Below are 13,594 nucleotides of genomic sequence, written 5' to 3' on the forward strand. Positions count from 1 at the left end.
GTGGTTAAATCTCTTGGCACAAAGTCTTGTCTTGTGGGATGTGAAAGTCTCTTTTGGAGAAGGTCACGTCTCGTCTCTCTGAACAGGTCTCATCTCGTCCCAAGTTTTTTTTTTATATAATATACTGTATATATTCTAAATGTCCTCTTGGGATTAACAAAATTTTATCTAATCTAATATATACCAGCTGTTTTACCTGGATTTGTCTGAGCGATTTCATAATACAATTGGCATCCATTATAGTGCTGTCAGTTAATCAGGTGTATCAGAAATATTATCTAACTAACTAAGCTCTTTTCTTTACACGATATTTGTATTTTATTTTTTTGTCCAAGGGCTAATATTACTGGTAGACATTGTGGTGTAGTGCTTAATTCTTTGGGCCTAGGACTTCAAACCCTGAGGCTGTGGGTTCAAATCCCAATACTGCTACCTTGTGACCATAAGCAAGTCACTTCATCTGCCTGTATTCCAACTGGAAAAACAAACAAAATGTAACCAATTGTGTCTCACATGTTGTTAGTTGACTTGGATAAAGGCATCAGTCATATAATAAGTAGTTAATAACAATATTAAGTCACTGAAGCTGCTTACTCATTTACAATAGTTCAGGAGTAAAACATTACTGCCATTGATTAGTTCCTGCTCTTTATTTGCATAAAGCTCATTCTCAGCACAGTGGGGGATATGTTAGCATAATATTAATAAATATCAATAAATAAACAATTTATCAAAAAATACAATAACACATGTTGGCTAATTTTCCTTTATCTTTAACATCTTCAAATTTCAATCAAATCCGTCACAGCATTTTAGAGATTTTGAGGTATTTAGGTTTTCTATTGGGGTAGGTAGCCCCTAAATATTAAAATACAGAAAGTACATTTTTTTTTTTTATTTTATTAATTTTATTGTAATCATTCCGTACAAATATATCAATTTTTACAAAAAATAGGATTAAAAACAAATCAAACCCCACCCCTGAGAAGGAAAGCATAGCCAAGGGAGTAATACTTAAAGCTTGTAAACATACCTAAGTTGTTGAGTTTAATAGGGCAATAAGGATAAATGGAGAAGGAAAAGAAATGCGGAAATAATTATTTCTTCTTATTCTAAAATAAAATTGATTAGATCCTGCCAGGTTTTCAAAAAGTTCTGTACAGATCCTTTAACTGAGAATTTGATTTTTTCCAATTTCAAATAATATAAAACATCAGTTTCCCACTGACTTATAAGAGGAGAGTTAGGATTCTTCCAATTTAACAAAATAAGTCTGCGTGCCAAAAGTGTAGTGAATGCAATCACAGTTTGCTTGTCCTCCTCCACTTCAAATCCATCTGGAAGAACACCAAACACAGCTATTAATGGGTTAGGATCGATTGTGACACTAAGGCTGTCAGAAAGGCACTTAAAAATTTTGGTCCAAAATGATGTTAATTTGGTGCAGGACCAAAACATGTGACCCAGTGAGGCAGGAGCTTGGTTGCAGCGTTTGCAGGTTGGATCTTGCCCTGGAAATATTTTGGACAGTTTTAAGTGAGACAGATGAGCTCGATATATAATTTTGAGTTGAATAATTCTATTCTTTGCACATATGGAGCTCGAGTGAATTCTCTGCATTGCTACCTTCCACTCCTTTTCTGATATATTAATTAAGAGATCTTTTTCCCAATGTCCTCTTGGATCTTTGAAAGGAAGGGACTCTAATAAAATTTTATATATTGCAGAAATGGTTTCTAAGTCCTTGAAATTGAGCAGTATTTTTCCAGCATGGTGGAGGGTATGAGATGAGGAAAATCAGGCAGGTTCTGTTTAACAAAGTTTCTAATTTGAAGATAGTGAAAGAAATGTGTAGCTGGAAGGTTAAATTTGGAATGTAAATGTTCAAAGGATGCAAAGATATTGTCTATATAAAGATCTCTGAGCAATTTAATCCCAAATCTTTTCCAGATATTAAAAACTAGATATGTTTGTGAGGGTTGAAAGAGGTGGTTCTCCTGTAGAGGTGCCACAGATAAAAGATTTTCCATCTTAAATTGCTTTCTACATTGGTTCCATATTCTGAGTGAGTGAAGCACAATTGGGTTATTAGTATACAGTATTTGCGATAACTTGCATTTATTGGAACGCAGAGCAGGGAATATAAAGATGTACTGCAGGATTTTACTTCTATTGCGAACCAAGCCTGTGTATGTTCATCAAGCCTGTGTCCAGGTTCTTATAGCTTGTATGTTTGCTGCCCAGTAATAAAACTGAAAATTAGGCAGAGCCATGCCACCTTCTGCCTGAGGTCTTTGTAGGGTCACTCTTCGGATATGTGAATGTTTTGAGTTCCAAATAAATGAGGTTATGGTTGAGTCTAATTGCTTAAAAAATGATTTACTGATGTATATTGGAATGTTTTGAAATAAAAAAAGAAGCTTAGGAAGAATATTCATCTTAACAACGTTAATTCTTCCAGCTAGAGTGAGGTGAAGGGTTGACCATCTATGCAAGTCTTGCTTAATCTTTTCCATACAGACGGCGAAATTTTGTTGATAAAGAGCTTTGTGTTTACTTGTGATATTCACCCCTAGGTATTTAAACTGATCTGCTATGGTAAAAGGGAGGGTGTCCAATCTAATATTATATGCTTGTGAATTCACTGGAAAGAGTATACTTTTATTCAAATTAATTCTGAGACCAGAGATCTTTTGAAATTCTGTAAGTGCTATTAAAACTGCAGGCAAAGTGTTTTCTGGGTGTGATATACTGTATATAAAACCATATCATCTGCGTATAGAGAAATTTTCTGTTCCAGTCCTTCTCTGATAATCCCCTTTATCTGATAAGAATTTTGACAGTGAACCGCCAGTGGTTCAATGGCGATTGCAAACAGCAGTGGTGACAAGGGGCATCCTTGTCTGGTGCCACGTTCTAGTTTAAAGTAGTCTGAACAAATGTTGTTAATACAAACTGAAGCTTCTGGATTGGTATACAGTAGTTTGATCCATTCACAAATATTTGGGCCAAACCCAAATTTCTCCAATGCAGTGAAAAGGTAGTTCCATTCAATCATATCAAATGCTTTTTCTGCATCCAATGATAATAATATCTCTGGGGTGTTTGACTTTGCTGGTGAATATATTACATTAAACAGGCGTTGAAGATTGGAAGATAAGTGTCGGCCTTTAATAAATCCAGTTTGATCCTGTGATATTAGCAAAGGCAGCACTTTCTCCACCCTTGTAGCTATAATTTTTGAGAGTATCTTAACATCATTATTCAGAAGTGAAAGTGGTCTGTATGATGCACATTGTAACAAGTCCTTATTTTGTTTTGGAAAGACGGTGATTAATGCCTGACGAAAGGTTTGAGGTAGAATTTGATTGTTTCTAGCTTCTGTAAATGTTGCCAATAAGAGGGGAGCTAGCTGAGTGGAGAATTTCTTATAAAATTCTACAGGGTAGCCATCAGGGCCTGCTAATTTCCCTCCTTGAAGTGACTTTATAGCATCTAGTAATTCTGATAGCGTCAGAGGTTTGTCCAGTTCCTCAGCACTAAAAGTATCTCTTTGTGGTATCTGTAATGTATCCAGAAATGCATTAGATTGTTTGTTGTCTTCTTTAAACTCAGTAGAATATAAGGTTTTATAGTAGTCTCTAAATGTGTGCATTATATTTTTATGGTCAATGATTTCATCTCCATTCATGTTGGTGATTACTGGGATTGCATGGCGAACTTCTTGCTTGTGGATTTGTTGAGCTAAAAGCTTATTAGCTTTCTCTCCGTGTTTATAGTAATGATGTCTTGATTTATAAATAAGTTGTTCAGTTTCTTTAGTTGTCAAGATGTTGAGTCATGTATGCAGAGCCTGCCTTTTCCTATGAAGAGCCTCACTTGGGTGCCTGGCTTGTTCTTCATCTATTCTAGTAATTTCGCTTCTTAGCTCTGACACTTTCTTGGTTTCTAATTTATTTCTGTGGGAAAGATATGAAATAATCTGTCCTCTTAAGAAGGCCTTTAGAGTTTCCCAGAGTGTTCCTGCAGAAACCTCTGAGGGTGTGTTTGTCTCTAGGAAGAAACTGATTTGTTTGGATATAAATTCTGTGCAGTTCTCATCTGGGCAAAATGAATCATCTTTCTCTACAAACATGTCAGTCTTTTGTTTTTTGCCATAATGGAAATATTCTTTGTTTTCAGCTCTATTATTAATACTATTATATTAATATTAAATTAATGACAGACTGTGTGGTGTAGCTGTCAAGGCTTTTGACTTCATCCCTGATGTTGTGGGTTCAGCTTCTACTACTGACACTGAGTGACCTTGAGCAAGACACTTCATCTGCCTGTGCTCCAACTAGAAAATCAAAAGAAATGTATGCTGTATATCTTTTTTATATAAACCCTTGACACATATTTTTAGGAAGTCACTGCGCACTGGAGAGATTCCGAAGGACAGAAAAATGGCAAATATCATCCCATTATATAAAAAGGGTGACAGGGCAGATCCAAGCAACTATAGGCCAGTAAGCTTAACATGCATCACAGGAAAATTAATGGAAGAAATTATTAAGGATAAGATTGAGCAGCACATGGCAAGGACAGGAGTTATTAGGAATAGTCAGCATGGGTTCAGAAGAGGGATTTCAAAGTGGATCACATGATATTATTTATCTTGACTTTCAGAAAGCATTTGATAAGGTGACACATGAGAGGTTGGACATCAAACTAAAAGAAATGGGAGTTCAGGGTGATGTTTTTAGATGGGTGCAGAATTTGCTCAGACTCGGGAAGCAGAGGGTGATGGTGTGAGGAACCTCCTCAGAATTGGCTGATGTTAAGAGTGGTGTTCCACAGGGGTCAGTGCTAGGGCCGCTGCTATTTTTAATATATATACATGATTTAGATAGGAATATAAGTAACAAGTTGGTTAAATTTGCAGAAGATACCAAGACAGGAGGATTAGCAGATAATTTGGAATCCGTTATATCATTACAGAAGGACATGGATAGCATACAGGCTTGGACAGATTTGTGACAGATGAAATTTAATGTCAGTAAATGTAAAGTATTACACATAGGAAGTAAAAATGTTAGGTTTGAATACACAATGGGCGGTCGGAAAATCGAGAGTACACCTTATGAGAAGGATTTAGGAGTCATAGTGGACTCTAAGCTATCGACTTCCCAACAGTGTTCAGAAGCCATTAAGAAAGCAAACAGAATGTTAGGTTACATAGCACGATGTGTGGAGTACAACTCCAATGAGGTTCTGCGCAACCTTTGTAATGCACTGGTGAGGCCTCATCTGGAGTACTGTGTGCAGTTTTGGTCTCCAGGCTACAAAAAGGACAGCAGCACTAGAAAAGGTCAAGAGAAGAGCAACTAGGCTCATTCCAGGGCTACAGGGGTTGAATTATGAGGAAAGGTTAAAAGAGCTGAGCCTATACAGTGTAAGCAAAAGAAGATTAAGAGGTGACATGATCGAATTGTTTAAAATTATGAAGGGAATTCGTCCAGTGGATCGAGACTGGGACCTTAAAATGAGTGACAACAAGAACACAGGGACAACTTGTAAAGGGTAAATTTCGCACAAACATTAGGAAGTTTTTGTTTACATAAGGAACGGTAGACACTTGGAATAAGCTACCAAGTAGTGTGGTAGACTGTAAGACATTAAGAGACTTTCAAAACTCGACTTGATCTCAAATGTTGTAAATCGACTTAGATAAAAGCATCAGACAAATAAGCAAAAGTAATCCTAATAACTAGTCTAGCACGTTCAAAACTAATTGCAATCTGCTAGCACGACTAGAGAAATTAAAAAGCGACCAACCTCACTTTACGGTGTTGTCGGCAATTTTAATAGATACCTATGAAATGACCGGCAAACGCCGGGATGATTTTGTCTATAAAGTTTTGATTCAGGCGCGCAATCGCCGTTGCGTCACTTCCTGAAACATGGCGACATCCATCGGCGCTGTCAAAAGTTGACAACATACTTTGTAACACTGGGTTCGTTTTTTTGTGCATTCGTTTGTCCCTTTCCCCGTCACCCCATCCGTAAATATTATGGCTACAGTATGGACCGAACGACAGGGTCATCTTGGTGACCTAACAAAGAAAAGCAAAGAAGAACTGCTCGACATTTTAAACCGGCAGGAGAAACTGCTAACAAACAAGTGAGTAAACAAAACAAGGGACACGTCGAATTTCAAATCGCTTCGAGATGAAAGTTAGCTGATCCAGGTTGTTTAACCTGTGTTCTATTATATGCTATATTGTTATAGTCTGAGAATCGATGGCATAGTTGAGACCAGTGAGACCCAGTGCGTTTATATTGGCATTAGACCTAACCACTTTATCCTGTTTTCTGTTTAGGTTTTAAAATGCCTGCAATGTTTGCTCTTGTTTATCTTGCTTGTGTGGCTTTTCTCGGGCTGCTTCGGTTTCCATCCACACCATAAAGCTGTACAAGCTGGCTGGCAGGCAAGGCGCACTATCTTCACCCGATCCAAGTGTAGTTCGTCCCCCGCCAAAAGCTGGCGCCCCCTGTTCCCCCTATTCACAGATAATACATGTCTGCAAAATTCAGATCATTAAAATGTTTTAAGTGTGAATAGTTATTCTAATTTGCATTCATGAACACAATCTCAAAATATAACTTTAATGTTTCCAACAGACCAATTAAATTACATTTAATTATAAAAATAAAAAAATATATACAGTATTTAAAATGTAACAAATCACACAATTTACTCGTGTATACAATACTGGTGTGAAGCAATTTAACAGGAACATATTTAGTCAATTTATTATTTTTAACATATATGTAAAGTAAACAACAATACATATTCACTAACTTATATATCACTTCTCTAGGGTGGCATGGTGCTGCATTCCAGTAAGGAGGTCAGGATTCCCATCCCATTTCCTCCTGACATGGAGTTTGCGCGTTCCCCTTGTGTCTGCGTGGATCTCTTCCAGGTGTTCTGGTTTCCTCCACTGTTCAAACTGGCCCTAGTGTGTGTGTTTGCCCTTGCGATGGACTCTCACCGTGTCCAGAGTTTATTCTAGTCCTGTGCCCAGTGCTAGCTGGGCTTAGGCTCCAGTCACCCCAATGACCCTAGTCTGAATTAAGCGGGTTAGAAAATGGCATGACATAAGTGCTCGAGTTTTTGTCACTACTTAGTTTTTCATTTGGTGACCCATTGTTCGTCCACTTTTTCTGCTGTGTCCAACCCTGTGAATCATCCAGCAGTGGTCCACTATCAGATTGATATCCCAACGTCCCTGGTACCTTTTTTCCATGTCCTTGATATCCTAATGGAATGTTAAGAGAAAAATTCCAAATGCAATCTAAAAAGTGAACTGTAAGGCTCTTCTTACAAATTAATTCCATAAACTCTACTGATACATTGTTCACAGTTTCTTTATAATCTAGATCTTTATTGTTACCAAAAAACTTAGAAAATGCTTTTTTTTTTGAATGATACCCAAGCCCAAGTTCCAGGCTGTTCATCACAAGTTCCGTATCAGAAATCCATTTTCTAATATAAGGTCAGGCAAAAATGCCTTCTTTTTTAACATTTTATTGATTTATTAAAATCAAGTAACATTCCATAAAAGCAAGTCAAGTTGAACAAAACTAGGTTTGAAACAAATCGGCCCCCACTCTTGAGAAAGAGAGCTAGGCCAGCAGAGTAAAACTTTAATAATAGTAAAAATATGTAAATAAATAAATGAATAAAAATAAACAGAATAAAAAAAAGAGGGCCTTCTTTTAATTTAGCCTCAGAAACACCGGGAAACTTTCAGCACAAATCCATAAACCTGGCTCAATGTTTTGATAGGACTTTGTCAAAGTGCTTCATTAAATCAAGCTTAATTTGAAGTGATGATAGCAGCACTTGATCTGGATTCACCAAGCAAGGTCGGAAGATGTTTTTCTCACCAAGCTGTAGATTTTTGTTTTTCTAGCTGGCAGTTCCTTCTGAGCCTAGTGTCAATTCTTGGTTCTGCTGTCCCACGCACAGAGAAAATGTGGGAGCTGTGTGAAGCCCTGACTGTGCACCCAGTAAGATATATAGAACTTTCAGGTCTTCACATATGAACCAATGGTGCTCATTGTAGTTTAGTTGTGCTTTAAACATAGATTTTAATGTTAGAAAATATTACATTCAAATTAATTGTTAAATGAAGTATTGATATTTAAATGTAGTGAGAAAACAATAAAAAATATAATTTACAGCTAAAAAAGTATGTTTTGTGAAAAAATTTTAATTGATGGAGTGAAATTGTTTTCATTTTTGAATTCAGAGGCTAAAACTATATACAAATCACATGAAATAACCAATACAATTTTTTCAATGTGTACTTGTGTAAGTATTGTATTATTATGTAATTTTTCAGTGCAGTTTCTTTAGTTAGTTTAGATCAGTCCTCTTTATGCCTACTCTCAACAGAATGACCAGTAAGGTGTGATTGAGTCTTGAAATTTGAAATGTGTTAAAGTTGTTCCCTAATCAGGTGATATTTTCACTTCTGGCCTGCTTGGTGGCGTAGTTGTTAGCATTGTTGCCTAGCATATCTATCATCCTAGTTTCAGATCTACCCGTGCCTGCTTGGGTTTTTATCTGGATGCTCCCCCAAATTTGTCTTGTTTGTCAGGTTCAGTGGAGATTCAAAATGCAGCCATATTTGAGTGTGGGTCTGTGCATCAGTGAGCCCTGCAATGAACTGGCAACCAGTCCAGGGCTCATTCCTGCCTTGCACCCAGACCATCTGAGGAATCTCCAGTTCCCAGTTACCCAATTGGATTAACCAGGCTTGAAAACGATATACATGTTATATTATAACTTGGCAAAATGTTAATCACTTAATGAGTTTCTGTTCCAAGCACCTTAGGTAATTGTTGGTGTGAATTGTGGTTATAAATTGAAACAGTTAGCCAGAGCCTTGCAAGAGCATGTGTTTAGTGTAATTGAAGACAGAGTGTAACATTAATCATTTAAAATAAATGTATCCACCATCTTATAATTGCTTTTTAGTTACCTGCACCCATAGAACTTTCATTTTCAGATTAAAATATGAACCAACACATAAATCATGACATTATAAGATACACATTTTCAATTTCTGACTGATGTAGAAATAAAAACCAAATGTACTCTGATTAGTAAGTGACTTTGATTATATTCTGACTGAGTAAACGTTTGAAAATTTAACTTGGAATTAAAGAGAATTCTAAAGTTGAACATGTAGATTTTTTTTTCTATTCAGCTTACACTTCCTTATGCAGTGTCAGACTCTTTTGAAGTTAATTAATACAGACTGCTACAATCCCTGTAGGAAATAAAGCTAATAGCTTTAAGAAGGAAAAACTTCTGACTTGGCTATTGATAAAAAAAGAGCAGTCACTCTGAGGCATTGTAAAGGTGCATTGCCATAAGCATAGAGGAGCTCCCATGGCGTTTCCTGACACACTTGTGCTGAATAATTCATTGGCTACAAGTCCTCAGTATTTGTATGTCTCAGAGATGATGTGCAGAGTTGTTCATAATGGCAAGCAGTTTTGTTTTTCATTCTCTCCTTCACTATGATCTGCAGTGTGTTGAGAGTGCATCTCATAATTTTTAAATCTTTTCTTGCCTCTATTTAATTAACTTGTTGTTTCGGTCTGCCTCTGTTGAATTGTTGTTACAGTGAAAGCACAGTACACTATAGAAAAATCACACTAGCTGTCACAGAATTGTATAATATATAAAGAATGCATTAAAGGTGTGCTGTCTCCTCAGACAAAAATAGTCTATTATGCCCTTTCTTACATGGTTCCTGCATGTTATGAGACCGGTCCAGCCTGTCATTGATGTGGACCCCCAAGTATAGGTAGCAGTACACCACCTCTTAATACACTCCCTGAATAGTGAACAGGCACAGAGGCTGTTTGGGGAGGCGAAAGTCAATAACCATTTCTTTGGTTTTGCTGATGGTACTGTAAGTTCTCCACCTGACTCTTATACTCTGTCACATCCCCCTTGTCAATACATCCCATTAGTGAAGACTCATAAGAGAATTTCAGCAAGTGTTATAATTATAGTCTGAGGTGTACTGAGTGAAAAGAAAACATGACAGGATTGTTCCTTTGTTCCTTGTGCACCTCCAGTGTTGCTCACATCCACGTCAGAGACACAGTCCTTGATCTTCACAAACTGCAGTCTGCCCAGCAGCAGCACTTCAACGTGGTTCACATTTGGTTCCATGAATGTGACATTTTGCGTTACTATGGTGGCCTGCACAGTCCCCATATGTAAATCCTATACAACACCTTTAGGATAAGGTAGAGTGAAAGCATTTGTAGCATAAATGAGTACCTGAAAAATCTGCCTAAACTGTACAAACTTTCCCTGTACAATGAAATTCTTTTTTTGCTGTCCACACCAAATGCCAATAGTTAACAAACCGACGTATAAAAATAAACATAAATAATAAGTAGCAGGTAGATAATAAGTAACAGAGGCAGCATAAAGTATAAAAGCAGAATAGAAGTATAAAGATAGATACTTTATTAATCCCAAGGGGAAATTCACAAGTGTAATGTGCAGGTAGGTGTGTGATGGACAAGTCAAATACAGTTGTGTGAGGTATATAGAATGAGGTGGACCATGGTTATAAACTCCAGTCAGTTATTTAGGAGTCTAATGGCCTTGGGAAAGAAAGAGTTCTTTAGCCTGTAAGTCCTGCATTTCATACTTCTATACCTTCTGCCTGAGGGTAGAAGTGTGAACAGTTCGTGTTGGAGGTGGGTGGGGTCCCTGAGGATCGAGGCAGTTGTAGATGCTCTGCAGAGAGGGCAGTGGGGTCCTGGTGATCTTCTCAGCAGTCTTTTCCACTCTCTGCAGGTGTTTGCGGTCCATAGCAGTAGTGTTGCCGTACCATACGGTGATGCAGCTGGTCAAGATGCTCTCAACAATGCAGCTGTAAAAGTTGTGGAGGATGTTAGTCGACATACCAAACTTCCTCAGCCTCCTCAGAAAGTACAGCCGCTGTTGAGCCCTCTTGACCAGCAGTGTGGTTTTAAGTGTCGTCACTGATGTAGATGCCTAGGTATTTAATGCTGCTCACCCTCTCCACTTCAAGCCCTCAGATGAACAGTGGCCAGTGAGGTCTCCTCTCCTTCCTCATGTCCACTATTATCTCCTTTGTCTTGTCTGTGTTGAGGGTGAGGTTGTTGTCCTCACACCATGATGCCAGACTGTCCACCTCCCTCTTGTAGGCCACCTCATCCCCACCACTGATGCGTCCTATCACTGTGGTATTGTCTGTGAACTTTAGGATGATGTTATCTTTGTGGGAGGCGACATAGTTGTGGGTGAACAGGGTGTAGAGGATGGGGCTGAGGACGCATCCCTGTGGGGTGCCTGTGTTTGTGATAACGGTGGCTGCAGTCCTATTACCAATCCTGACAGACTGGGGCCTGCCAGTCAGAAAGTCTAGGAGCCAGTCACAGAGGGTGGGGTGCAGGCCAAGTGCAGACAGTTTATGGGTGAGTTTATGGGGGCTAACCGTGTTAAAGGCAGAGCTGTAGTCAACAAAGAGTATCCTGATGTAGGAGTCTTTGTTCTCCAGATGGGAGAGGGAATAATGTAGTACAGCCGCGATGGCATCTGAGGTGGGCCGGTAGGCATACTGCAGGGGGTTCAGAGTGTCCGGTATGCTGCTCTGAATGTGGGCCAGCACCACTCTCTCAAAACACTTTGTGATGATTGAAGTGAGTGCTGTAATCATTCAGGCAGGTGGGTGGGCTTTTTTTAGCTAGGGGTACGATGATTGTAGTCTTAAAGCAGGACGGAACAATGCTCTGACTGAGGGAAAGGTTGAAGATGGAGCAGAGAACATCAGCCAGCTCGTTGTAAACATGATCCAGTGTGTTCTTCTCAGGGGTGGCAATGTTCACATGTTAGTGGTATTTAGGAAGTACAGTCCATTAATTGCACTGATTAAAGTCACCAACTGTGATAAAAACAGCATCGGGATGAGCTGTCTCTAACACACTGATGACGTCATGGAGTTTGCTGAGCGCTGCCGTGGAGTTAGCTCGCAGGGGGATATAAACAGTGGCCAAAATCACAGCAGTGAATTCCCTCGGTAGATAATAGGGTCAGCATTTCAGTAGTAAAAACTCACCAAAATCCTTTAAAAATATTTCCAGTACCTTCCTGAATCCGTGCCTCAAAGAATTTGAGTTGTTCTGGGAGTAAAAGGAAATCCTCTCAGTCCTCTCAGTAATAATTAGATGTAACTATAAAGTGTCCCCAAATGTATTAATGATATTTAAGTGCATTGAAAATGTAGTTGTTTAATATTTCTTCATTTTTGTCTGTTTTTCATAGTAAATTTGTCTGGATTATAGTGATATACAGAGGAGATTGTGAGAGAACAGTATGCCCATAAGTGTCTGGATAAGTGTCTGTCTGTATGTCCTTCTGTTGCTATGTCTCTGTCATTCCAAAAGGTGGCATATCTCAAACATTTTTAGTCATAAAATGCATTATATTTTTCATCCCAATAGATGGCGCATCACAAACATTAGCATTGCTTTTACAAATCCTATTTCAAATGGAATATAACAGAGAAATATTCATTGCATGGTGAACTGCGAACATTAATTCTTGGGTCTACGTTATATAGATTTCAGCCCACCTTAGATGGGTAGCACAACTAGACTGTCTAGAATATCCATCCATCCATTTTCCAACCCGCTGAATCCGAACACAGGGTCACGGGGGTCTGCTTTAGCCAATCCCAGCAAACACAGGGCACAAGGCAGGGAACCAATCCTGGGCAGGGTGCCAACCAACCGCAGGACACACACAAACACACCCACACACCAAGCACACACTAGGGCCAATTTAGAATCACCAATCCACCTAACCTGCATGTCTTTGGACTGTGGGAGGAAACCGGAGCGCCCGGAGGAAACCCACGCAGACACGGGGAGAACATGCAAACTCCACGCAGGGTGGACCCGGGAAGCGAACCCGGGTCTCCTAACTGCGAGGCAGCAGCGCTACCACTGCGCCACCATGCCGCCCCTGTCTAGAATATGATCAGGTGTAATCAAGTTATTGCACACCTAGTGAACTCAGGCCAGTTTAAGTTATAAATTAAGGACAGCTAAAGGGTTTGAACATTTTGGTTAACAATGTGACCTAAATTAGGCCAGCACTGCATAATATATAGCGAACTAGCTTGGATACCTGCTATTGGAGTAAAGCCGTCAACTCACTGGTTATTGAGTTGGAGTTCCTGGAGGGGCACAGTGGTTTCTTAACCAGTTTGGAAGCCGGTCCCTAATGTTAACATAATTTGATGTGTTTGCTAGTGTTTTCATTCAGCCAGGTGTTTCTAAAATTGTGGAATATGCTTTTATAAGGAGCTCATCCAGATATTTTGTTGACTGGAGCAGATCAGTATTATTTAGAACTTAATTTTTTTTTCTTGGTAATTATTTTATTGAAAGACATTTAATGCTAAATGGTGTAAAGTTACCATGTTGGCTGATGCACTTCTTGTCATTTGCACCTTATTACTGCACAGCTGGTTTTAAAAAA

The 13,594-nt window shown here is 38.8% G+C and overlaps 1 protein-coding gene across 1 annotated transcript in view; it reads left to right on the plus strand.

Moving 5' to 3' along the window:
* The window catches only part of polr2m (RNA polymerase II subunit M), a 124,789-nt gene that overhangs the window by 100,233 nt on the left and 10,962 nt on the right, over positions 1–13,594 (plus strand). The window contains exon 15 of the mRNA XM_051920775.1: positions 5,997–6,163. Within this exon, the coding sequence (XP_051776735.1) occupies positions 5,997–6,163 (167 nt within the window). The remainder of the gene's footprint in view (positions 1–5,996; positions 6,164–13,594) is intronic.

Source organism: Erpetoichthys calabaricus, chromosome 17 (genome assembly GCF_900747795.2).
Source record: "Erpetoichthys calabaricus chromosome 17, fErpCal1.3, whole genome shotgun sequence".
In the NCBI taxonomy this organism is placed as follows: Eukaryota; Metazoa; Chordata; class Cladistia; order Polypteriformes; family Polypteridae; genus Erpetoichthys; species Erpetoichthys calabaricus.